Source organism: Xiphophorus hellerii, chromosome 12 (genome assembly GCF_003331165.1).
Source record: "Xiphophorus hellerii strain 12219 chromosome 12, Xiphophorus_hellerii-4.1, whole genome shotgun sequence".
Lineage (NCBI taxonomy): Eukaryota > Metazoa > Chordata > Actinopteri > Cyprinodontiformes > Poeciliidae > Xiphophorus > Xiphophorus hellerii.
The window spans coordinates 17905706-17930894 of NC_045683.1; the positions used below are offsets into that span (position 1 = coordinate 17905706).

At 40.9% G+C, this 25189-nt stretch overlaps 1 protein-coding gene across 4 annotated transcripts; it reads right to left on the reverse strand.

Moving 5' to 3' along the window:
• On the reverse strand, positions 1-24937 carry epg5 (ectopic P-granules autophagy protein 5 homolog (C. elegans)). Of its 4 annotated transcripts, none has more exons than XM_032578411.1 (46): positions 24622-24936; positions 24323-24478; positions 22264-22896; positions 21466-21726; positions 21180-21378; positions 20918-21054; positions 20723-20830; positions 20569-20639; positions 19280-19388; positions 18633-18747; positions 16953-17103; positions 16700-16861; positions 16457-16614; positions 16104-16255; positions 15671-15811; positions 15408-15569; positions 15200-15322; positions 14841-15103; positions 14620-14760; positions 14380-14524; positions 13793-13990; positions 13540-13647; positions 13334-13456; positions 12699-12865; positions 12374-12610; positions 12169-12292; positions 11955-12099; positions 11214-11385; positions 10941-11103; positions 10715-10857; positions 10443-10599; positions 10013-10207; positions 9714-9927; positions 8842-9011; positions 8512-8719; positions 8315-8390; positions 7655-7758; positions 7384-7559; positions 6261-6485; positions 5986-6195; positions 4771-4915; positions 4423-4665; positions 3390-3603; positions 3084-3302; positions 2366-2480; positions 2093-2275 (listed from the first exon to the last, which is right to left on the reverse strand). In XM_032578411.1, exons 2-46 carry the CDS (start codon positions 24374-24376, stop codon positions 2093-2095), a joined length of 7719 nt encoding a protein of 2572 aa, XP_032434302.1. In that variant the 5' UTR covers positions 24377-24478; positions 24622-24936. The 4 variants fall into 4 exon arrangements, with proteins under 4 accessions (XP_032434304.1, XP_032434302.1, XP_032434303.1 ...); XM_032578412.1 differs by having other exon boundaries at positions 24323-24530; XM_032578413.1 differs by lacking the exon at positions 24622-24936 and having other exon boundaries at positions 1-2275; positions 24323-24376.
• Between the last annotated feature and the right edge of the window lie 252 nt (positions 24938-25189).

Consider the following 25189-nt stretch of genomic DNA (forward strand, 5'->3'; position numbering starts at 1 on the left):
TTAGCATACAAGCAGCACCCTCCACATTTATTGGCGGCCCAGGCAGATACGGAAAACACCACAAGCAGAACTCTGCTCTACATGTTTACATATTGTCTGGTAACAAAGAACACCCTCAGCTTGGCGAGGGATGAGGATCTCCAGTAGAATGCAGATAAAAAAATCACAACAAAGTTTCAACATCAGACTCAGAGATGAACAAGTCTTCTTCGGGTTATCTGAGCCACTTCTACCCAAAGAAACCCCCACATTTCCTGCTTTACAGGAAATCTTGAGATTTCCCAGACCTTGACAATAAAACTCTTGCTATAGGAAAATGTGTGTTTGGAGCCGTTCTGTTGATTTAGTTAATATGTCTGGTAAGAAATTTAGGTTTTAAATTTTCAAACCACAAACGTTCATTTGATAGATCATGATTGAAGTTATTAGCTTATGGCATTGATACAATATTAAGACTCATTTGTTCTTATCATTGAGGAACAGTGTTTTGATTAAACTTTTACAATATGAACTGATGTCCAGTTTTCTGTCAAATCAGGATCTGATTTAATGTTAAACTTTTGAATGTTTTTAGAAACGTTAAAATAAGATGCTTAGTCACTTCACTGTTGGTTATTCGTGTGTTTTATCATTTAAACTTTTTTTCTGAATCTTCATACCACAAATTTCATCACCAACTTATTTCTGCTAAATTAAAACATAATTTTGATGTTTGATCAGTGGAACCTTATAAAGTATCAAATCCCTGTTATTTTATGGGTTTAACCTTACTTACTCCCTCAGATGTTTTTCCATGTTAGTTTTACTAAAATGTTTAGTCAGTCTCAGAAGTTTCCTACCATAATAAGACAGGTATGATCTCGAAACAGCAGGTTGCACATCGAAACACAGCGGTGATACATTCAGTCAACTTTATTTACTTGTCTTGCCTCCTTTGTGCAGCTTGGCTCTGTAGCTCCCCCCACCCTGTGTAGCCTTCCAGCAGAGCATTTCTCGATCAGCGACTCATTACAAGGAAAAAAAAAAAAGAAGAGAGAAAAGCTTTCGACATTAACAGTCCCCATATAACACCGACATCGGCGATAAAACGAGCTCCAGGCCGCTGAAGTGCAGCTCGGCTGTTCTTGAGATGACACAGAGCAGCAGGAGAAACGAGCGGAGGAGAGTGATTAAAAGTTAAAAACAGTCTGAATGTTCGCTTCATTTTGAAAATCTTCAGGTCTGTAAATGCTAGATTGCATGAAAGCTCAGACAGTTTCCCCCTCTCTCTCTTTCTCTCTCCATGAGAAATACCTGCAGCATTAGCCATCTGTATAACATTGCGCGTACACTACTTTATAAGGAAGCCAAGTGGTTGGGCACATTGGAGGTGGTGCTTGGTGTGCTTTCAGAACACAGATGGATGAAAACAGGACTTGGGCAAAATGAGCAAAGGAAAAACAATAACTACTCTTTGGCAAATGCAAATAGAGCACTTTTGGCTGAATAATACTGAAAAAAGAATGAAGCATTTGGATGCGTACAGTACAAAGAGTTGAGAAGTTTCAGACTGACTAAGAGCTAAAGATAAAAACTATCCAGCTTCCCTCAAAGGTTCCCCGACATATTTTAAGAACACATTACTAAACTACCAACCTATTAGATCAATGCTTCCAGTGATCTCTGGACCCTTCATCTTTTTCTCTGCTGAGATTTCACGTGCTGGTGTAAAACTCACACCTACACCGCAGCGCTGAAACTCTTATTCATCAATAAATATGCGCCACATCCTCTCCAAGTCATAAAAACACATGTTGCTGAAAGCAAACTGCCGAGGCATGAACACAAGAGACACAGAAGTAAAGTGCTAAAAAAGCCAGAGATTGGCACAAAATTAAATATTTTGATTTCTGTCAAGAGTCATGATGCAGTTTCTATCATGCACAGCCCAAACTGGCAGAACAACAGGATCAGCGTCACTTCTTGAAAACTTTGTGCTCCATCATCTTCTCATTTCCACAGATGTTTACTCTCCCGCTTTCAACTGCAGGAGGCTGAAGTCTTTCACATTTAGGCTGCTTGCCAGAGTAAAAAAAAAAAGAAAAAACCAAGGCTAACGGATGATGTGCAGATATCTGAGGTCCGAGTACAGAAGGTTAACCAGCAGGGCCAGGAGGCGGGGTCCATCTTTGACACAATGCCCTGGGTATCGGATGAACTGGATTGCCTTATTTAAAGCCTCCTGTAGCTCAGCGTACTGCTTATTGCTGGACATGATCTCCAACATCCCCAACATCTGCATCCACCCGGGGGACAAAACAGGAAGTCCAAATTATGTTTAAGAAACTATTGTAGAGTGGCATAAAAAAGCATTTATTGTGCATACCTGTTGTGCTTTTGGAGAAAGCTGTAAATCTGTGGTGGGTTGGAGTCTCAGCTCGGTCTCTGACGGCACCTGGATGGACAGGAACGCTGCCAGGCTGCGGACCACCACCCTGAATCTAAACAGAGATTAATCACTTATCGACGGTGTCACATCAGGATTTCTGCATCTTTCTGGAAGCAAAATTTAAGGCTCTTTAAGACTACTACCCACAAGAATGAAGTAAAAATGGCTTAAATTGAGTTATTTAAGCTATTTAAAAATAAATTTATGCCAAAAAAACTCACATTTTGAGATTAATCTAAAAAATGTTAGAGAAAAAAAGTGGGATTTTTTCAGTTTGAAATGTCAAAAATTTTCAAGCTAATTTTTCACTTTTCAAAATTTTTTGGCAGAAATTTACTTTTCTTTCTATCTACAATGGCCCTGATGTGCCATCATATTTAAGATTGAAACTCACTCGATTATCAAAGCCAGTTAAATATGACTTTGTGAATTTACTTTGGTTTATCTGTATTATGTATCTATACATCTAATTTGCTTAAAAATAATATACAAATTTAAGGTTTCTCTAATTATAATTGAAGATCTAGTATTCAATAACCCCTTTAAAGGCCTAAGATGACTACATTTACTACTATTTATCGACTTTATAGAAACCCTTCTAACCAGTACAGACTCTAAGGGGTTTTTATCCATTAATAAATAGATGGAAGCTCACTTATTAGAAACTGGAGACTTCTTCCCAAGGCCTATGGCTCCCAGCAGCCCAGAGTTCAGCCTTTCCTCTCCCAGCTGAAGCAGCCTGGTCTGCAGCCGCACCAGCCCCATGATGACCCCTAACCCCTCAGTGTTTCCTGCCTGTGGCTGCAGCTGCTCCACTGACAGGTTCAGGGCTTTGTGCCACCAAAGGAACAGCTTAGCTTCATCGCCTGGACCGCTGGAGACAGACAAGAACCTCGAGATGAATGTCTCTAACAGACTACAGGATGCAGAGAACTTAACAGGGTCAAACCTAGGGTCAAACCTGGGGAAGATCTGCGTGGTCCATGTGCTAATGAGAGCCAGGATCCTCCTCTGATTGGCTGCTGTGTATTCGCTATTGAGGCGTTGCAAGATGAAGGCGTAGAGAGTCAGGAAGCTGCCTCCTGATTGGCTCTCGGAGAGGAAGTCGTCCATTGTGAGCTCAGGCACCTGCAGTGATGCCAGCACAGGGCCCCAGCCAACAGGCTCTTCCTCAGCTTCAACCAACACGACAAACAGAAAGTTCAGAAATTAGGATGACTCGAAAGAAAATAAGGTTTATTTGACGTGTTTTAACTGCCAGCAAAAGGAATTTTAACACCAATATCCACATAATTCTGAACTGGAAGGTGGATTATTTTTTAATGATTTCTTTCCAAATGAAAATCTGGAAATGTGGCATTTTCATTGTCTTTTATGTAGATATTTACCAGCTTTCCTAAGTAAAATTTCAGGTTTTTGCCCATTCTTATAAAATAAAGTAAAAATAAAATAAAAATTTAACAAAGTTTCTGTGAACGGGCGATGTTCAAGTGTTGGCGCAAATCCTCAGTTGGATTAAAGTCTGGACTTTGACTGGGCCATTACGACACATGACTATGCTTTAAGCCAAACCATCCCAATGTAGCTCTGGCTGCATATTTAGGGCTTTTCCCTGACTGGTACGTGAAGCTCTGTCCCAGTTTCACATGTTGCAGCTCTGAACATGTTTTCTCCCATAATTATTCTGTATATAACCTTTCTGTCTGTTTGAAACAAATCCTTCAATTCAATGTGGGGACGATGTGTTCAGGGCCAGGGTGCAGGGTTAGCATTTTCCATGTAGACACTTTGTTCTCATCTGACCAGAGCACCTTCTCCAACAAGTTTTTTCCTATTTCCTCAATTTCACAATTATGGCTCTGTTCGTGTCGCAAACACAGAAAATAATCACAGAAAAAATCTTAATTGAACTTTGTGCTTACAATGTGCAAAAATGTGCAAAAGTTAAAGCAGAACTGAATAAATGAACAATAGGTAAACCAACTCTTGCTCACCATTGTTGAAGTACGCTGTGATGCAGGCCTCCATGATGCGCGTCATGTGTCGCACCGATGCCAGACACCGGGAGCAGGCTGTGAGTAAAGGCAGGATGGGACAGCCCCTCCCCTTCCTGTCCAGCCAGGTAATGACGTGAGCAGCCAGCGCCTCGCCTGTCGAGACCCCGACTCCGTTGAGCAAAGTCAAGGCGTCGCTGAAAAGACCACAGAACGCCATGTGCCTCTGCTCCAAGCCCACGTCTACAGAGGGAAGAACGAGAGAAAAGATGAACCCAAGACAATGAGAATCATAGAGGTGATAGATGATGTCACTAAGAGACTGTTGAGGACAGGTGGACAGGAAACCTGGTGGGTTGAACGTTACAACGCTTTCCAAAAGCGTCTCTAGCTGAGCCTCCAAGCTGCCGAGGTTGATCCCACCTCCTTGCTCCAGGGTCACCAGTGACTTCACAGACCAGGAGACGTAGCCTCCGGCCTTCAGGGTTTCCTCCTGACAGTACAAACAGAAGGTCAGATTTTCTCTGGTTTCAGCTCAAATTATTCACAGTGACAAAATATGTTTTCACAGAAACAGATTTATTTATTTATGTCTCTTTCTTTTTTATTAAAAGGTGAAATAAGATGCAAAACATAAAACATTTTCTACATTCACAGTAAGTTAGTTGTTTTATGAATGCATTTCTTTAAAGATGTTTTGTTCTTTTTTTGCTGATTCTACCTGTTATTAGCAGCATGCTACAAGACAAAGAATCGGAGCGTTGCATCAGCTGGTCTCCAAAAATAGTTAGGAACAAGGATTTGCTGTTGCAGTTATAAGATGTGTTTCTTTCATGTGTGTAAATCAGGGCTGGCAAAGAAATCTGGATTGTTAAAGTCTAAATTTAGTGTGGGTGATGCAAGACTCCAGTTGAAACAGAAGATGTGCCAGTCTGGGTCAAGAGCCATGCAATGATAAAATATTAATGACTTTTTATACTTGTAGCGCTAAAGCCTTTTCCTTTTCCTGGTTTTGTTGAGTCCTTATATTTCTTCCCTCCTCGAGAATGGATAATATATCTATAAATATTCTAATTTCCTCAAAATGTAACATAAAAATAATATTATTTTAATGTGTAAATCATGTCATGAATGACAGTGATGCTTGTTAGCTTGTTCAAGATAAAAAAAATAATCTGTCACAGCTGAATGCATTTCTGTTACAGATTATCTCTGAGTATCAAGATAGTGACACTGAACTTTGGTGCAATACACCCAACAACTTTTGCACGATTATCAAACTTCTATCAACACACTACGTTTGTTTGTTGAAGGATTAAGACCAAAATGAATCAGATTAACAGGGCTTTCTTGAACTGCACTGTGTAATCAGATTATTACCCCATTTCTTTGAAAAATTAAATTAAATTAAATTAAGATTTTAATGTATTTGAACACAGAAAGGGAATTATTTTTAATGACTGCTTTAATCTTTACTATACTTTTCCAAAATTGGAAAATAAAAAAAAAAATTTTAATTCTTATTTTGTTTATTAGGAAATAAAAAGCCTTATTTTGTCAGACCTGGTGTGGAGCTTCACTGGGATGTGGATGGAGCCCCGCAGCACCACGAAGTAACTTCAGGAGCAGCTGGGGGGCAGAATCACCACTGAGCAGCAAAGATGGAGGATAGTGGGTGCCTACATATCCCAGAATGCCCTGGTATGAAGACAGGTCCAGTTGGTACCAAGGCAGAGATGTGGACTGAACCAGCAGGCTGAGCAGAGGGGAGTCCTGGAGGGAAACATGAACTCAGTAAACAGTGACACCATCTTGATGTCTTCGACATCTGGACTCACCTGTTTAGTGAGGAGCTGCTCCTCTTTGGCCAGAAACACCAACATGTATAACAGATAGACCAACATGGTGTGCGAATCTTTCTGCGTAGCCACGGATGACAGAGCCGGATATGATGTAGAGCTGGGAGGCGCTTCTAAGTGGTCGCTTAAAACACTGACCCAGTTCACTTCACACATCAGCTCACCCATGAACAGGAAGCAGCTCTTGGGACTTCCTCTCTCCACCTGAAGGCATAAAGTTCAATGAAAGTCTGTCTGCTCTGTCAAAACACATCAAGAAACATGTAGGAAGTGGAGTTTTAGTGGCGTCTATTTACACAGAGACACTGACAAATTGTTACAATAATGAGTAAAACATCTGCAAAAAGGGGGGAAGAAATCTAAAGTTGTTTCTATTAACAAAATCACTTTAAAATAAGCTTAGCGGTTTTACTTTAGCAATCTATAATAATAAAGAGTGAGATCTTGGGATCGAGTCTCCAAATCATTAATTATATGTCATCTATTTGCAGTTTTGAGTTAACAATGACAGGAAAGAAAAACGTTTCTGTCCTACTGTCACAAACAGAAAGATGCAGCTTGCTAATCTCTGGTGCCACATTACCTGGAAATGTGAGCTTTGGTCTGAAGAGACTAAAACTGGTGTAAAGTTTAGAATAAAGTATTTTGAATAAATTTAAAGTTAGATTAGATGTTGAATATAAAGGCATTTACATTAAGTATTTACATATCTTTTTAAGAACCTCCACCTCAATATACTTTTGTGTCTTGGTTTATTTTAAAGGGAAGAGAAAACACTAAATACAATAATGATTTGAGAAACCTCAGGTAAGAAAGAACATGAACAATCTATTTGAGCTATTGTAAAAAATGGCTTAAGTTAAATGTTTATAAAGTAAATACTTTATATAACTATTGAAACTGGCAGATAATGTGATTTATTTTCCAATTATTAAACTGCTACAGTTGTGTCTGGATTATAGAAACCTGCGTATTTTACTAGATAATTGCCTTTCTATTGTTTAGCAGCAGAGCAGAGTTGGTCCATTTTAGGATCTCCTGCTGATATTAGAAGCTGGCTCCAAGTGTCAGATTAACAATCCGGGGTCAGACTGTGTCTCACATTGAATAAATGCTCCATGAGCTGAGTGTCAGGATGCAGGTGCCTCCAGGGCAGGCTGCGGAGGTGTGTGTGGTACAGGTACAGCAGGTACTCAGGCGTGCGGGGGGAGGTGCAGCTCTCACAGTACTGCATCAAACACAGCCACAGAGCCCCTCTCTGTCCAGGCAGCAGGCGATCTGAAAAATTAACGAGCAAAAAAAAAAACACATGGGGTCAGATTAGGGAGAAGAAAGACGTTTGGGATTTGTTCTCCCAGTAGTGAAAAACTTACCTCTGAATTTGTGATGAAGTGTGTCGGTGAGCTGGACGTACAGACCGACCAGACATCCTGCTGCGACTGCGTCCGTCTCCAGCCAGGGGTAGCACTTCCCATTACTGGAACACAATCATGTTTATCTCGGGATTTTCTCATTATAGCCTTTAAATTGACTTTTCAGCTTTAATTTTGTACATTTTGGTCATTTGTGGTATCGTGTGTAGTTCATTTTGTTTGTCCAGGTTCTATTTCTTTATAGGTTCTTGAATCCGTTTAGGAGGAATCAGTAAATCTTGCTGCAAATTTCTGTTTGCTGAAAAGAGGTTTCCTTTCTCGCATGTTTTATTGCATTCTCAGAAACTTTTAAAATAAACACTTTTTTCTTTGAGACCTGAAGAGAGCGGCCTCAAATAAAAAGAGGGAAAAGAGATATTTTAATATGTGATGATATGTAAAAGCTTAGAACCAGGAGATCTACTTACCTCATACCCCCACTGAATGTTTTATATATAAAATATTTCTAAAACAACAGATTCCTAACTAGATAAAACAGTAAAGAAACAACAATAGGGTTGTAAAATATTAATGTTTTGCCATTTCTAGAGTCTGTTCTGGTTCACACAAAACTCTGATCTTCGTACAGTCAGAGAAGATCAGAGGCTGTAACACACTTACCCTGCATCATTAGTGTCCAGAGGAAAGATCCACGGCGTAAACAAGCTCACCAGCTTACTGTGCAAATCCTGCAGAGCTGTGGGAGGAATGACACATTTTCTTTCATAATGACAGCAAACAAAAGGATCTGCACGGAACTAAAAGGTCAATCACTCCCAGCTTTCTCCTCTCTGACTTGCAGTCGTTTGTATTTTTACCTTTCGTTACTTTGTTGCTGCCTACTGGCTCTCTGGTGCAGCTGCTGACCTGTGTGTTGATAAGGCAACCAGTCAGATGTTCCCAGAAGGTAACGACATCACTGATGTAGGGAACCCAGGCGGAGTACAGGCCAAAGCTGCGGAGGTCGGCCTTACTGAGGCGACTCCGCAGGAAGTAGTCACTCAGCCAGTTCACAGTCTCCTCCACCTGATGGCAATCAGATAATTAAAATTGTGGATTATTCCAAATGCATTCAGTCATCTACAAAATAGTTTTCAACAATAAAAAAAAAGGTTAAGTTAAAATACAAAACCACCAACAGGGATTACCTGCTGAGGAGAGAGACTTATGGGAGATCGGTAAGGGGAAGCTGTGGCGCCGACTGTGGAGCTGAACGACGGTTCAGGTCTGTTCTTAGAGCTGCGGGTTGGAGGCAAGCAGCCCAGCACTCGCAGGGTCACTTTCCAGCACTCTGGACTCAGCAGCTGGTCTGCAGAACCTGATGAGATCATAAAATGATTTAAATAAAGAAACGACACATCAAACATCAATACGAAGGATACATTCTATTCATCTTCATGATTTTCTCCAAATTATTGAAGATTAGAGTCTGACTCCTTAGAATGATTCAGCCTCCATCTTGTTTATTTATCAGTATAATCTTCTGCTGGTAAAAATATGAGTAGGAGGCACAATTTCAGGGGGATAAATGCGGTTTTCTGTCTGGGCTGCAGGAAGAGTAATGGCTTGGTAATGTCAAACATTACAAACAAGAAATGGATACAGGTAGTCTGACATAAACTGACATTTTCATGCATTTTCAGGCTCGCTTTTATTCTAATGTACATACAGAGACATGCACTTTAAAAGGTTTTTTAAAAAAGACTTTGTATTCATTTGCTTCCACTTATTACAAATTAATCAAAACGGTGTACCTGTTTATAATAAATAAACTCCAATAAAATACAATAAAGTTTGCGGCTTTAAGTCTAAAAACTAAAAGAAATATTTATGCTTTTGCAAAGCCCTGGAAAAACTAACAAATTACCTACTGGAAACATTAACTATGTCTTTATGTGAACAACTGCACTATGCTTTATACATGTAGCAAAGATTTAATCTACAGGGGGACAAATATAAAAAAATAGCTACATATAACTAAACTAAACCAAGCATTTATCGGTGTTTAATCTAAACTTACTGGTCATTAGCAGACGTAGGCAGTCGCTGTAATGGTCAGGAAAATGGTGGCGTAAAAGCAAGGTCCAGTGTTTGGCGAAGAGGTGAAAAGGCATGAGGAGTTCTGACTCGGGGTCTCGGCCGCAGACACACAGAGCTCCGTGGACCAGCTCCAGCAATCGTGTTCTCTCCGAAAACACGGGATGAGCCTCATTCAGCCACTGGGAGAGATCGAACTGCAGGAGAAAACAGACAAGGTGCAGGGTTATATGCATGTCTGTAGCGGATTTGTCATGTTTTATTTTTCAAGGGAGAGCAAACCTTAGTGAGCAGCATGAAAATGATGTCAGCAGTGTCGAGGTGAAGGGATGTCACCACATCTTGGTAGAGGAAGACAAAGTGATCCGGAGCTGCGTTCGGAGTGAAGAAAGGGGAAAGGAGGGGACAAAGGAGCCGGTGCTCCAGGATGGTCTTCAGGACACGACCGCACTCTTTTGGATTGCCCTGGATGAAAACCTGGACAGCAGAACCACAACTATCAATTTAAACTCATGAGAAACTACTGAAAGAAAAAAAGTGAACAGAATAATTCTCAGTTCAGTCCTTGTATTCTCCAAATAGCATGCTAACAATCGAAACCTTAACAAATAACCCACTTAGGTTAACAAACTCTCTGTGTAAGGATGACCTGTACTTGAATAGACTTGCTGGTTTGGGTGAAGGCGTGTGTGTGTGAGTGTCCAGTTCCCACCTGTCCGAGTATCTCCACACACGAGGAGAGATACTGGCGTGTCGGTGGGTGTCGCAGGGTGTCCTCACACACAAAGGAGACCACCTGGTAAAAGGCGGACACACCGACTTGCTGCACCACCGGAGATTTCTGAGCTTTATAAATATTCACCAGAGCTCTGAGTGAAGAAGTTAGAACACGTGTTTTAAACTAATGAAGCTCTTCCTTTGCATTCAACTGCCCTTATAGTATTGTTGATATTGTGTGAAGTAGGAGGGTGTATTTCTACTGACGTGATGAAGTTCTCGGTGTGAACTGCAGCTTGGGCGAGGCTCTGAGGTGGAGGAGCCATAGCATCAGTCTGCAGCTTCTTGACGTCTCTACGCAGAGATGTTATCTGGTTGTGGACCGCCTCCTGTCTCTGGACTCGCTCACACTACGCAGATACACACACTTCAGAGGGTCATTTTACAAAACGATCCTCTAACGTGATTTTTCTCACGCAGCAACGGGTCGTACCGTGACGGTAATGTTTGCTGCGCCCTGACACGGCTGGCCTCCCTTCCCTTTGCACTCCAGGGCCATGCTAACTTGCTCTGGTCGGTTCTTGAAGAGCAAAGGGAGGTTCTCCAAAAGCTCCTGCTCCATTGCCACCTGCTGTGCTTCACGTGCAACCGCAATCCTAAAAGCAATTTGAAATATTTTTAAAACAAAAAGAAATTTTTGGGGGATTTTTTTTAAAACAAATTGCAAGTAAATGCAACAATATGCTTGACTGTTTTTGACATGTACCTGGCCTGGTCCTGTAGAACGCCGAGGTCCTGCTGTAAAAGTCTGGCAGCAGCTTTCGAGTCAGTGAGGCAGGAGGGGGAAACCTCGGCCACGGGAGCCTGGAGCTGCTGGAGATCAGGAGCTGGAAGTGGAATCGGGTGCTTCTCCAGGTTGGACATGATGCGCTCTCGGGCTGAATCCACAGATACACAGAAATACTCTAAGAATGTTTTATTACATGCTTATTCACATGTTCATAGTTTACATCTGACAAATGGATGAATGGATGGATAGATGGGGGAAAAAAAGGATTATTTGGATTAATTTACGAACGGATCATACATGGATACAACACAACATGGATATTTCCAGCGCAAATATCTTAGTTTTGTCTTATTTCAAATATACTAACTTACAAGTAACTTTTCATCAAATAATCTGACCTTGTTTTAAGTCAATAATTCATTAATACAGATGAAAAAGTTCAGCTGGCAGATTATTTCACTTATAGCTAGTACTTTTTCATCAACGTAAAAGAATTATTGACTTAAAACAACCTTCATTTTCTAGCTGAAAAGTTATTTTTATTCCAAGTTTACCAAGATATTTGCACTAGAAAATAGACCAGAAACACTTGGTAAGATTTTGTGTTTTGCAGTGTGTTTTAAAATTCTAAGACATAAATATTTGTCCACCATACTGTTATCACTACATGCCTACTGATGCAGATCGTTTATAATTTTGATGGGCTCAGATTGATACCATTGCTCAGGCCAGTGTAGTCAGCGAAGCCCGGGTTCTGGGTCTGCAGGAAGGTCGGCTCACTCTGCACCTTCTCCCACAGAGACAAAACCTCCTGCTCATCGTACTGCAGACGCTCCTGGTCCACGTACTCCAGCCACAGCTCCTACAGAAAAAACACCCAGTTCAGCTGAAAAATAATGACCCATTACAGGTTAATAAGAAAGTCACTGACCTGCTGCCGCTGCATGACCTGAGCCAGTCTGTGAGGCTCGTACTCTGGTGACAGACAGGGAAGGTAAACCTCCTGCTTCTGCAGTGTCTCGTCATCCAGCCACAGAGCGAAGACGCCAAACAACCTGCAGGAAAACCATCAGCAGATTCACCAGAGAACAGCAGCTTTAAAACGACAGCAGCTAAATTCGCTGTCAGGAACTTACCGGACCAGTTCTGAGTGGAGCTGGGGAGAGGTGAGGTAGAGCGGCTGGGGATTCAGGGGGCTTTCGTCCTCCTGGCTCTCTGATGAGGGGGTGTGTGGTGGGGGCACCCTGAGCGCCTGGCTGGCTGTGTGGTGGAAATCTGACACCTCTTGTAACCTCTGCCTCAGATCTTTTAGCAAAGCAGCCTGAGAAGAAGTCTGGAAGAACCTCCTACCGATGCATCCCCCGGCAGCCAGCCTGGTGGGAAACCAGGAAACAGAAGCGTTTGTTTTTCTCATTTTTTTTCTTATTGCACATCTTTTTTAAATTAGAAAATTCATCTTACCCGTACTCTGGTCCAGGCTGTCTGAGATAGAGCTGCAGGAACTTCTGCCAGATGAGGGGAAGGAGGGGGTGGTCCGGTGGCGTGGCCAAGGCCTGGGAGGCCCAGCGGTACAATTGAAGCCGCTGCAGAGACGGGGCTACAGGCAACTTCAGCTTCTGCTGCGCCTTCTGGCTCAGACACAGAAACGGTCTGGTCACGTACCACAGCTTTATAAAGTTAAATTACTAGCAAAGTATTTATTTCCAATAAGTTAATATTTTGTTTCTGAGGAGACAAACTTTCACAATACTCCTGGTACTTTTATAAAAATTAATTGGGCACACAAATGAATTGAGCCCATAACTAGTCATAGATATGGGCTCAAATACATACATGCAGTTCAACTAATACTTGGCTGAATCTCAATTAGCAAGCTGTTGAGAAACTAAAAATCTTTCTGTTCATCATTAGCATTATTCAGACTGGATATTTGACCAGGTTCACCTTTAAAAAATGGCATAGTTCATTTAAAATGATTGGGGTTTTCTGGTATGGACCAACATTTTAAACATATCTGAATCATATTCTGTACAGCTAATGTCTACATCAACACAGAAAGTTAATTTAAAAAAAATAACATTTCACTCTGCATCTACCTTTAAGGCCTGATCCGGTGAGATGCTGGGCTCGGACAGCAGCTCATTCTCAATGCAGCGTCTTAGCTGAGATTCTTCCTCAAACATGGCCTCTGTGTTCAGGACGAGCCAAGCAAACCAAACCTGTGGCGAACAGCAGCGCAGTCAGAACCGGGACAAACACCACTTACACCACCTGTGTGGATTGTAGCTTTGGGAATCCGTACCTCACCGCTCAGGGACTGGCCCTCGATGAAGGATGGCGTGGCATTTCCAGCAATCCAGCCAACCAGAGAGGAGAGCAGACCCCGATCTCCATGGTAACCTAAAGCATTCTATGTAAACAAAGAATATTGAGAGATCTACGGTGCAGTTATTTAGGATCCCTCACCACCACCGCGGCGAAGGCAGTTTACAGAGCTGCATTGGCCAACTATTGGCCTCACAAGATTCCCTCCATTTTGTAAACACTGCAGATACCTTATGCTGCTGGTACAGGAGCTTCTGCACACATTCCTCCTGGTGGTGAATAAAGGCAGCACAGCAGATCTGATCCATGAGGAACAGAACCGTTTTGTCACGATACCACAGATTCTGCTGGGTCAGGATTCCCACCCAAAACTCCAAAACGGCAGCGGCACCGACACGACCGGGCCGGGAGCTCTCCGTCACATGACTCTGACAGAAAAAACAAAAGTTTTCAGATTTTAGAGATAAAAGATCTTCTGGTTTTCTTCTGATGTATCCAACACCCTCATTACAGGTTTTCAAAAAAACCTGTGGGGAAAATAAGACCATGAAACCTAAAATCTTTTTCAATCTCAACGTTCTTTCATTTAGTGCTGGCATAAGACATTGCTACCATCTATCCATAAACAGTGCCAATAATTCACTCTGTTTATACTCAGTTCTCAGTTTGAAAAAGAAAAAAGTTCAAATGTATCAATAAACTAAAAACTAAAGATTTCACTTTAAATAGTTTGAATTTACCTTTTAGATCTCACTTTTTCATTTCCTGACAACTTCGGATCTGTTGTGTTCTCATTATAAAAGCCATAATGATGTACCTGAATGACGCTGTTCAGCAGACGGACGTTGTCCCCGTAGTTGGTTCCTGTGAGCAGCGGCGCCACACGGTGTGTGACCTGCTGCGTCACACCTTGAGGACACACGCTGTCGTACTGCAAGAAAAGCTGGATGCAGCTGACAAAGCTGGCAGAAGACGACAGTTCCAGGAAAACATGTTAGTTTGAGGGAAGATGCAGCTGTAGTCTCCACATGGTGCGTCAAAGATCTTCCTGACTTACTGAGAGTTGTTCAGGAGGTAAAAGCTCAGAGGGTAGGTGGGGGGCAGGATGTTATCCAACAGATGCACAGCAGCTCTCAGGTAGCGGGACTGAATCAGATTTTTTAGCAATTCAACTCCATCGGTGCAGAAGTTTTCCAAACTGGAGCAATAAAATACACAAATGACATCTAATTCAACTCCTAAAAGTAAATCTCACACCTTCTACGAGTGGGAACAAACCTGTGTCCCACTGTCGTCATAGCGAGGGACAAGTAGCAACCAATAGGGAGGCCAGCTTTTACAGCCCTGAGAACAGAGTGCATGCTGGGAGCATGGGTAAGCTCTGGAGGTGGGTTAGAAGCCAAGGCAGGTACCGTCCAGCCCCCTTTAGGGTTCTGGGCGTTACCATGGAGCTTCAGCCTCAACAACAGCTGCCACGCCCACTGACTAAAGGACGCTTCTGGAGACACACCCAGGCGAAGAACGCTGGCTAGATAAGACACCTACAGGTGGAAAAAAGGAGATGTTTTTGAAAATAATAAATGAATTCAGTGCTAAAGCTGTTTGCAAAAAAACCCCAAAAAACATCAGCACGTCACCTGTTTGATTCCCTCGGATATGAGGCCACTGTATGGTTTGTCTGTGAGATATTTTTGATAGGCTTCTGCCACCAGCAGAGCCACCTCACTGTGGAGGACGGAAGCCAGTGCCAAAGAGCCGTCCTGTAAAATAAATTTAAAATAAAACATTGTAGACATTTATAAACTTCCAACAAGTTTAGAAACAATTCAGTGCACATGTGACTACCTGAGTGTAACCCCAGTTCAGACCCTCCAGGATGACACAAGCCAGTCTGTTCTCCACTGCAGACAGGGGGTTCTGGAGCAGCCAGGCTCCAATCACAGATATCTCTTCTCTCTGCGGCTTCCACAGACTCAGGGGAAGCTCTTTGCACAAGTACAAAGCCATCTGAAACGCACAAAACAGAACCTAGTGTATGTAACATCTGAGAATGTATTATGTTTTTATTCATTTAAAACAATTCTGTCATAATTATTTAACTGACTAACCATTCCCACAGACTGGATGGTGTCTCTCAGTCTCTCCAGGAGCACAGAGATGATATAAGGATGGGCTGTTGCTATGGCAGCCAGCAGCTCCCTCCCCACCTTAGAGTAAATTTCTCTGGTCGACAAACTAACATAAGACACCTGAGGAATACCAAGAAAAGATAAGTTAAAGGAGATTCTTATTGTTCGGTGTTAAATGAGAAGCGATAATCATTAATACTTTTTGCTGGTCTATCATTCTCATAAAATACACTGACATGTGATAGTAAATTGACAAATGGGGATAAGTTTAAAGAGTATAAATACTTTTGAAAAGAACTGCACGTATTTACATCCGTACATGAAAAATCTAACATTTTTTCCCTTCTGAATGGATTTTTAGTTGCTTAACTAACTTATGTTTTTCATTTAATTATGAATTTCCTTCCCATACCTGGTAAATCAGCAGAGTTATGGTTGTGATGAACATGGGGTCAAAGTGCTGAGTGGGCGTCGCCATGTGTGCCAGTGCAGTGAGGAGGGAAATGCCGTCAGAACTGTTCACTTCACACAACCACCCTTCAAATCTCTCCTGGTGCTTCAAGTCTGGAGCACACACAAAAACATTACCTTGATAACTCAGATTGACCCAAATAACATCCTTTTTTTAAGTCCTACAGCCAAAGAAATGCAAAATGCACAAAGTGTGGCTGTGCTGAAGAATTAATCAGTACAAAGTGTCAGTTATTTAAAGGTATTGGGGTGTGGAGAGGTCACATATCGAACGAACTGTGTGCATAAAAATACCTCTGAGAGCCTGAATGCAGGATTGTGTGTCTCCAACAGTGCTGAGAGTTTCTAGTCCTGCTGTCTCTGCACACTGCATGACATAAAGGACCTTCCAAAGCATAGAGCTGGACAACGTCCCGTAGGGCATCTCAGACATAAATAACCAAATGCCCAACCTGAGGAAAGAGGAGAAAGACAAGAAATGAAAACTAAATAATTGTTTCCAAGATGGGACGGAAACCTAAGAATGGCTTTTCTCACCTTTTATTTCTGAGAACATGTAAAACAGCTCTGAGGAAGAGGTGATCATATTCCAGCTGCAGTTTTTCCAGAGTTAAGGAGTGAACGTGAGAGCTGGACCCACTGGCATCAGTCACACTCACATACTGGGCCCAGTGGTCACTGACGTAGCACACTGTCATTCTGAGGGACACAAGGGATGTAAAACTTTTCAGTTGTTGTCTTTTCTGAGACCATCAAGCAGACAAGCAGAATTTGCTACTCCGGCACTGACCGGATGATGTGCCCTATTCGTTTGACCAGCTGCCTGTAGCGAGCTCTGTTGTAGGTCTGGAGGCCACGGGCGAGAATTTCAACGAGCGAGGAAGCAAAGGCAAAGACACGCATCATCTTCTGACTGGAGCAGGCCTGAGGCTCGTAGACACCTGGAGGCAGAGCAAGGTGTCGCTTAATCGGTGCTCACAGTTCAGGTGAGAACATTAAATAGGCTCATTGTCAGAGCTGAACCCAGCAGTTTACATAGACTGAATAAAGAGACACATACACCTTTTTTCTCACTCTCTTAAGTTAAATCAAACCAAGATTTCTCTTGTTTTAGATTAGTTGAAATTATCAGAATTAATTAGCTTTGTTAAATGCCAGAAAACATTGTGAGAAATTTCTTTAGATATTTACTTGTAACTTTTTTTAAATTGAGGTGTTTACATACATTTGGTCAGTAACAAGGGTAATTGTCTTTTAAACTGTATGACAATCATCTGGGCTTTCCCTCATTGTTTAAAGGGACAGTAATCATTCTGTATGTAAACTTCTGGCTTTAAAGACATTAATAGATAAACTTCTGACATTTTCTTTCTCTCAATATTGTGCCTTTTACCAAATAGAAATAATAATTCAGGTAATTACAATTGAACTACAACAAGGAAAGCTTAGTCTGATTTGCTTCACAAAATAAGAAAAAAAGGTATATGTATCTTTTTATCCAGTGTATGTAAACTTTGGGTTTTAACTGTATATACCCACACCTCTCTCTTATTTGGATAAATGCCTTAAAAAGTTGTACTTTGGAAAAGCATTTTGTAGCCAAACACAAGCTGCTTTACCACTCCTCCTCTTTTCAAAACAGTTTGAGCCAATTAAAAATAGGTTATTTTATTGGCAAAGACGCAACATCCTTCACACATGTTTTAGGTTGAGGCTTTGCTAAACCAGAAGCTTAAGATTAGATTAATTCATAAAAATGAAATCAGTTAGAGGAGTGTTTGGATCATTTTCCTATTGGAAAACACAACTCTGTCAAGATTCAACCATCTAGATATTGTCTTAAGATTAGGCCACTCTAACTTCAGGAATACAGATGGTCGAGATATTTACAGCATGTGCAGCTAAATTTCATATTTTAAACCTTGAAGCAGAATGCTGTATAAACATTTCATCCTGGACAGGGTTAAAATAGCACCACAATACATTAAAGATCTGCTGTTGTTGTATCAACCTTCCAGACCTCTCAGGTCTTCCGGTTCTGGTCTGCTCTGCATCCCCAGAACCAGAACCAAACGAGGAGAAGCAGCTTTCAGCATCTATGCACCACAAATTTGGAACAAACTTCCAGAAAACTGTAAAACAGCTGAAACACTGACTTCTTTTAAATCTCAACTAAAAACCCACCTGTTTAGGATTGTATTTGAAACGTAATCAATTACAAATTTATTGATGGAACTTGACTTAATGTTGTGTTTTGATTATTGATTCTATGTTGCATTGTGTTTTTGTGTTTGTAATGATGTAAAGCACTTTGAAATGCCTTGCTGCTGAAATGTGCTATACAAATAAAATTTGATTGATTGATTGAAAATTAACATGGCATTTGTACCTATGATACATGGACGTGAAAATGTGATTATATATTTGTGTTGTAAAAACTCGAGACGGACAGGCGTGCTGAATGTCCTACCCTGTTTGCTCATCCCCAGCATGTGTGAGTAGAGCTGCTGGAAGGGGAACTGGCTCAGCAGGGAGATCAGATCTTCCTCACAGAGCAGGAGCCAGCTGCTCTCTGGATCTTCATCCTAAACAGACAACATTTCTAATTTATTTTTGAAATGTCTGGAGGAGCTTCATCCAACACTTGTTTATTTTTTCATAGAAACAAGAACGGTACAAGATCCTTACTTTTCTTTAGCACGCTAATAGGTATGTAAATATACAATAAAACCCACGTAACTAAACATCTTACAATGACATTTGCTCCCTGGCAGAGTTTAGTGTTGCAGAAATCATGGTTTAAATTAAAATGGCAGATAGTTAACGAGTCTTTAAATGTGACTCAGTTTGTCAGAATAAATATACAAAAAAAAAAAATAAATCACAAACTACATTTCTAAATCCCTCTGATGCAACTATTCTTCAAGTATAACCAACCTGTAGATTTAACTATATCATAACATGTTAAAAATTAAATCAGTGTAAAAAATATCGTTCCCATATAATGATAATGCGTATGCATATTAAGACAGATATTCTTTTTAGATTTTTTTCAAGTACAAGGCAGATATTTTTCTTTATTAAAAGTTTATATTTTAAGAGAAGATTAAACGTTACCTCTTCTCCACCTTCATCAACGAGGGTCCAGTTGCCAGACTCGGGTCCTGAAGCTGCTGAGCTCTGACTCTCACAAGGCTTCATGTGACCCAGAAACTCTGCACGGTGCCTGCAAAAAATACAGAGAACCAAACGGTAAGTGAGTAAAATGAGTGTTTTCACAGAAATCATTAGACACACTCATCACTGTCCACACACATGTTAAAAAGCCTTAAATCAGTTCTCATTTTATTGAAGTAAAATAACTTTATACAGAATAATATTATTAAGTAGGGGTAAAAATTCCACTTTAATAAAAAACTGATTTTACCAAAATTATTGCCACACTTATTGGCACCGATAGCTATTCTTTAAAAATACATTTATCTGAAGCTTTTCGTATTTTCAGAATTTCTTAGGTTGATTAAAAGTTTCTAGGAACTCCATAACTTCCAATTTCCTTGTGGTAATAAATAAGTCATGACATAGAGATCTTTCTGTTTCAGCCAGTAATCTCTTTTTCATCCATATTTCCAGTCTTCATTACATGATTGAGTTTTTCTCACTTCCTCATCCGCTATAATTATTCAATTCATTAATCTTTTTTACCATCTCCTTCTTTGTGTTTATGTCAATCTCTAACCTCTGTAAAGCACTTTGTATACCACCAATCTGCTGAAATGTGATCAGCAAATAAATTTGACTAATTAAAGGTTTGGTCTATCAGCTGTTCAGCATGGTGGAGGAGCTGTGATGCTGTGGGCTTGTATTGTTTGCAAAGGACCTGGGAGCCATGTTAGATGACATGGTGTCAGGAATTCTGACAATTTAAATAAAAATCTGGTCAATTGGCAACTGAAAGCTGAAAATGGGCTGTCAATAAGTGTTTCAGCAGGACAAGAATGCGAAACAAATTAGCAAACCTAAACAAAAATGGTTCATTAAACAAAAAGAAACTATCCCACTTCTATGAACATTTGCATTTTAATCTGAATCCTATAGAAAACCTGTTTAGTGACTCTAGAGAGAAGAGAATATCTGAGAGAACCCAAGACTTTAGAGAAATTACAAAGGCCCCTTTATGTTTAAACTAACCTCAAGAAATCTTACAGGAGAATTGCGAGAAGATGGTTGTGCAAAATATAATTGTCAGGGTGTCAATAACTGTGACCTCAAGGATTTTGTTAAAAAAACAATTATTTCTGAGCCTGAAAACCATTTATTTATGACAAAGGTTGAATTTGCCTGGAGTTTTAATGCTAGATTTTCCTACTAAATGTGGATGGCACGGTACATGTAGGTATATTTACCTGGCAGGCGACATTAAGATGGCTAATGCTTGCATAAAATGTTGCACTCCAGAGTTCCCCGAGACCTGAATCTGGTGCAAATAAAAATAATTCATGAACACAATTCATGAAAACACTGGTAGGTTAAAAACTGAAAAGCGTGTTTTCGATTTACTTGAAGGAACGGAGCTGCCCACTTTCCCACTCCAGCAGGACAGCAGAGAAGATGACACAGCAGGTAAAGGTGCTCCCCCGATCCTCCAATACGCAGCAGGACAACAACCTGGCAGACAGGTGATCAGACATAACCATGAAGAATATCAAAAACAAATTAATTCAGCTTGAGAAAGTGGTGCAAAAATATGATTACCAGCCTTTCCAGCCACTGATGGATGTCTGTCTGGAACTGTGTGTCATCAAGGACTCTCCGTGTGAAGCTAAACAGGACACTGATGGCCTCTTTCAGAGGCTGGAGAGAGCAAGGCTGGGTTTGGCTTCCAGAGCATTCTAAAATACAATAAAAATAGGAAAACTACTTTGTCTCCTGTTCACATTAGCGGGATATCTGAAGTTATGTCTGGAAGCATCATGCTGGAGTTACTCTGTGGCGAGAAAGCTTTTAAAAGTCTCACCTTTTAGTAGGCGATACAAATAGGATTCAATCTGCAGGCGTGACAGCAGAGCAGTGTAGGCATGCAGCACCACCTTCTGGTGGAGGAGCTCACTGCAGGCCTCAAAGAGTAGCCGCAGCTCCGCCAGAACAGTCTGACTAAACTCTGCCTGCTGGAAACGATGGTATCCACAAACCTTAGCCTGGTCTGCACACACACCCTGTAGGAATCGATGCATAAAATACATTAAAACAAACACATTGTAGGCTTCCTTCACTGGCCCAAAGGCCTAACACTAATGAAACACCTGAAGTGTGAGCTGTTCATCTTTGAAGCTCCAGAGACGATTCTGTGTGCTCTTGCAGTCAGATGACTGAGTGTGCAGCTGCGTGTGTGACTGGTTCAGCTGTCGGCGGCAGCGCCAGTAGTTCTGCAGCAGTTCTGTCAGTTCATGGTTCTCCTGATGGGCCAGAGCACAGAACTGGGCGGCACAAACCTCAACACCTTCCAGCCAAGTCCGCAGCCCTTCGCCTGGCTCCCACACGCTCAGCTGCTCCAGTGAAAAAGCCTGTTGAATAAATGACACAAGGTAGCGACATGGAAAAAAATGTAAGACCATGAAAAAATAAGAGAAAGAAAAAGAAATTAGACTATAAGCTATTCCTCTGACTTAAGATATTGGGAACATTTAGGTGATAAGCAATTTACTGTAGCCATTCCCTCAGAAACCTGCCTCCCTTGAATGACACGTTCTCTCATCTTTCCCAGTTTACGTCAAAAAGAATTAGGCCTCTGTGCCACATTGTAGATTAGCTAGAGGTGCTACTAATCATTTCATCAGTTTTTTTGTTTAAAACATGCCAAAAGTGAATCAAATTAATTGCTTGTCACCAGGCCTCTGCTGAGACAGAGTTAGAGTTACAGGAGAGTATCTCTAACATACTGGAGTTGAAAAACTCTGATATAAATGCACTGATACAGGTACTTCTGGTTGATACAAGGTAAAATTGTTAGAAGCATTTAAATTAGAATTTAATGTTATGACCAAATAGAGGTTGTTAAGCTGAAAGAAGTATAAATATCACCTTATGGTCTGTGAAATTACCTGCATCTCTGGGGCTGTTTTGGGTAATTCTGGGTACAGTTTGCTCCTGGAAAGCTCAGCTACAGCCTTCAGAGGCTGCAAACTCAAGGGAGAGGATTCCTGCTCCGGCAGTGCCAACACTGCAGGTTCCCTCGCGCAGTTTTTCACAGCTTTCTCATAGATCTGCATCAGAGCATCCTCCTCCAGTGCTGAAAGAGACGGGTATAGAGCAGGAGCACTTGAGATGCCAAACTGAGTCGTCACAAAAGGTTGATTCCACAACTGCACGTCTTTTTCAGACTTGTTGGTTTGTGGTGCAGTTTTGAGCTCAGGAACCTGAGCTTCCACCCCCTCATCTTCGCGGTTTGACTCTTTCTGTTGCTCTGTCACTTGTGGCGTCTCTGCTGACAGATTCAGACCTGACAGTAGAGTTTCAGTCGACTCTGATGTATTTTGAGTCTGTGCTGAGGAAGGCTCTTGTTTCTCAGATGGCTCTGCTGCTGTGTTGGCGGTCTGGACAGGATCCTTCTGATCCTCTTTGGTCTCTTCTGGACAGGGAGGCAAACTGAGAGGGATCTCGGAGAAGCCATCGCAGTCAGCGGATGGAGCTGGGCAGTTTTTGTCCTCATCTGCTTGCTTCTGCTTCTTGCCCAACTGAGAACATAAAAAAAAAAAATTCCTTGTTAAAAACTCTTCTTGTCCAATAGCTGTGTGCATATTTGTCACATAATGCAAACTACTACTAATTTGACAGACAAGTTCAAAATTGATCAGTGAGTATAATGTACAGTGTGTTTGGCAACACTTTGACAGGTGTGCATAAGACTGACATAACACCTGTCATGAAGATGAAGGAGTCTTATGAACGGTTACGACTGTTGTCATGAGGCGTCATTTGATAAATAATGACACTTTTAATGCGGAGTTGCAGTAAAATTTGCATTAAAAGTCCATTAAAATTGTCAACTTTGCATCAAAAATGTCATTATTTACCAAATCACATTTTATGAAAACGGTCATAAACATAAACATTCATGAAGACTCCTTCATCTTAGTGACAGTGTCATGTCAGTCTTATGCACACCCTGTCAAATAAAGTGTTGCCCTGTAGTTTTATCTATTAAACATATTATTCTTTGCATTTAAATTAAATTAATTGAAAGAATCAAGAACCACAGAGGTATAAAGTGGGAACACAGTTGTCTCTGTCTGCAGTTAAGTCAGTTTAATATAATTATTGACTGTGAGGAAGCTGAACAAGATAAAACCTCTGTTCTAAAATCCATACATTTAAGCTCGATTTACATTTACTACACAGAAAGAGAAATGGTTTCCTGGCAATATCTGTATGGTGAGAGGTGATAAAGATTGAACTACTTGACATTAAATATAATGGGAGGAGTCATGATGAACCTTTCTTTAAATTCACCTCAAATCAACAGGTAGATTTCTGAATGTGGACACACTTGCGTACCAACAAGAAAATGATCTCAAACACACATCCAACCTGGAGTTGGAGTGGATAAACAGGCTTCCTTTATGTTTATGGAAAGTCCTGACTTCAACTATACATGAAAATTGTAAAATGTGCTTAAAAGTCCAACCACTTCAAATGATTTCAAAAAAAATGAAAAATGTAACAAATAAGTTATTAATAGCTAGAAATATCTTGCAATCTATGTTAAACTTGTTGGGGAATATTTAACCAAAACATAAATGTGTATGTTCCCTTATAAATAAAACTTGAGTGTTTTCCAAAACTACTTTTTTTTTAATGTGCAAAAATAACCATTCTTTTCCTGAATGTGGATAAACAATAATACTTATCTAACACTGGTAACTTAATCTAAGCTGCATGACTAATGATAATTGATTTTAAAGATGTTTGTGAAATGACCAAGGCTAGTCAGTTCATTCTCTGATTATAGTTTGGCTTCTAAGTTAACAAAAATAGCATTTTACTGTGTTCATCGGATGACGGATGCAAACACGTGTCATTCGTAGTTAGTTTAAGGAACTGGCCCACTAATGGTCACAGAACAGGCTTTAGAGGTGACAATGCTGGGTTTGGGGTAATCACCTGAGATTTTCCGCTGGTTTTCGGTTTGCTCTTCTTAGGTCTCACAGCCTCCATTTTTAGCGGCCTGTTCCCATCAGCTCAAACCACAGACACACACAGTCCTCTGGTTAGCGTCCCGGTGGAGGCAACGATCACCAGAGAACAACAGGTCATCATCTGTTTTCAGAAAAACAGCAAGAAGCAGCAGGAACAGCCAGTCAAGTCCCGTCTGTGCTGCCAACATAAAAACTGTCCTTTAAAAATATAAAAAAGCGACGTATATAGTCCCTGTTGGAAAGATTCTTCAGTCAGACACCCACCTGAATGCCTTATAGGATAAACATTGTATCCACACAATTGTTAGGAAAGCGAAACCAGTGTTTGTTGATGAAACTCCTCTTAGCTAAGCTAGGCTAATCCTCATATCCTCGTTCGTAAAGATGGATTTATCCTCATTTATGTTTCTCCCGCTCCACTATGTGTCATCCCGATGGTTTTTCACATTTTTAAAATGCCATTTGTGCTAGTCAAATAAAGTGTCATGCGACGGCAACCCCAGTCTCCTGGTCAGCTGTCATTTGTTTGGTTTTGTCTGTTCCAGGAACTACAAGATCGCAATCTGTAAACACGTGACTACTCCTCCTCTCTACGGCAACCGAGAGCTGCCTAGCGTTACCAAACGCAAATGTTGTCCAAGGTGTGAACTGTAGACATTATATACGTACATGACGACTATATAAAATGTAATTATACACGCATAATATCTATGGGGCACCATGCCTCTCGCTCAATGACCACTAAATATAGGCACGCACCTGAAATGACTTATTTTGACCCACTTATAAAGATTATGAGACATCGTCTTAGACAGCTTTTACAACTAACTTT

What these genes read in the sequence shown, in the direction of transcription:
- epg5 (XM_032578413.1), bottom strand. Translation starts at nt 24,376, where the DNA reads ATGGAGGCTGTGAGACCTAAGAAGAGCAAACCGAAAACCAGCGGAAAA. An exon ending in CTACACTGGCCTGAGCAATG is followed by an intron (nt 11,386 to 11,954) that starts GTATCAATCTGA and finishes CTGTGGATTCAG; the next exon opens with CCCGAGAGCGCATCATGTCC. An exon ending in CCTACGTCTGCTAATGACCA is followed by an intron (nt 9,012 to 9,713) that starts GTAAGTTTAGAT and finishes TGATCTCATCAG; the next exon opens with GTTCTGCAGACCAGCTGCTG.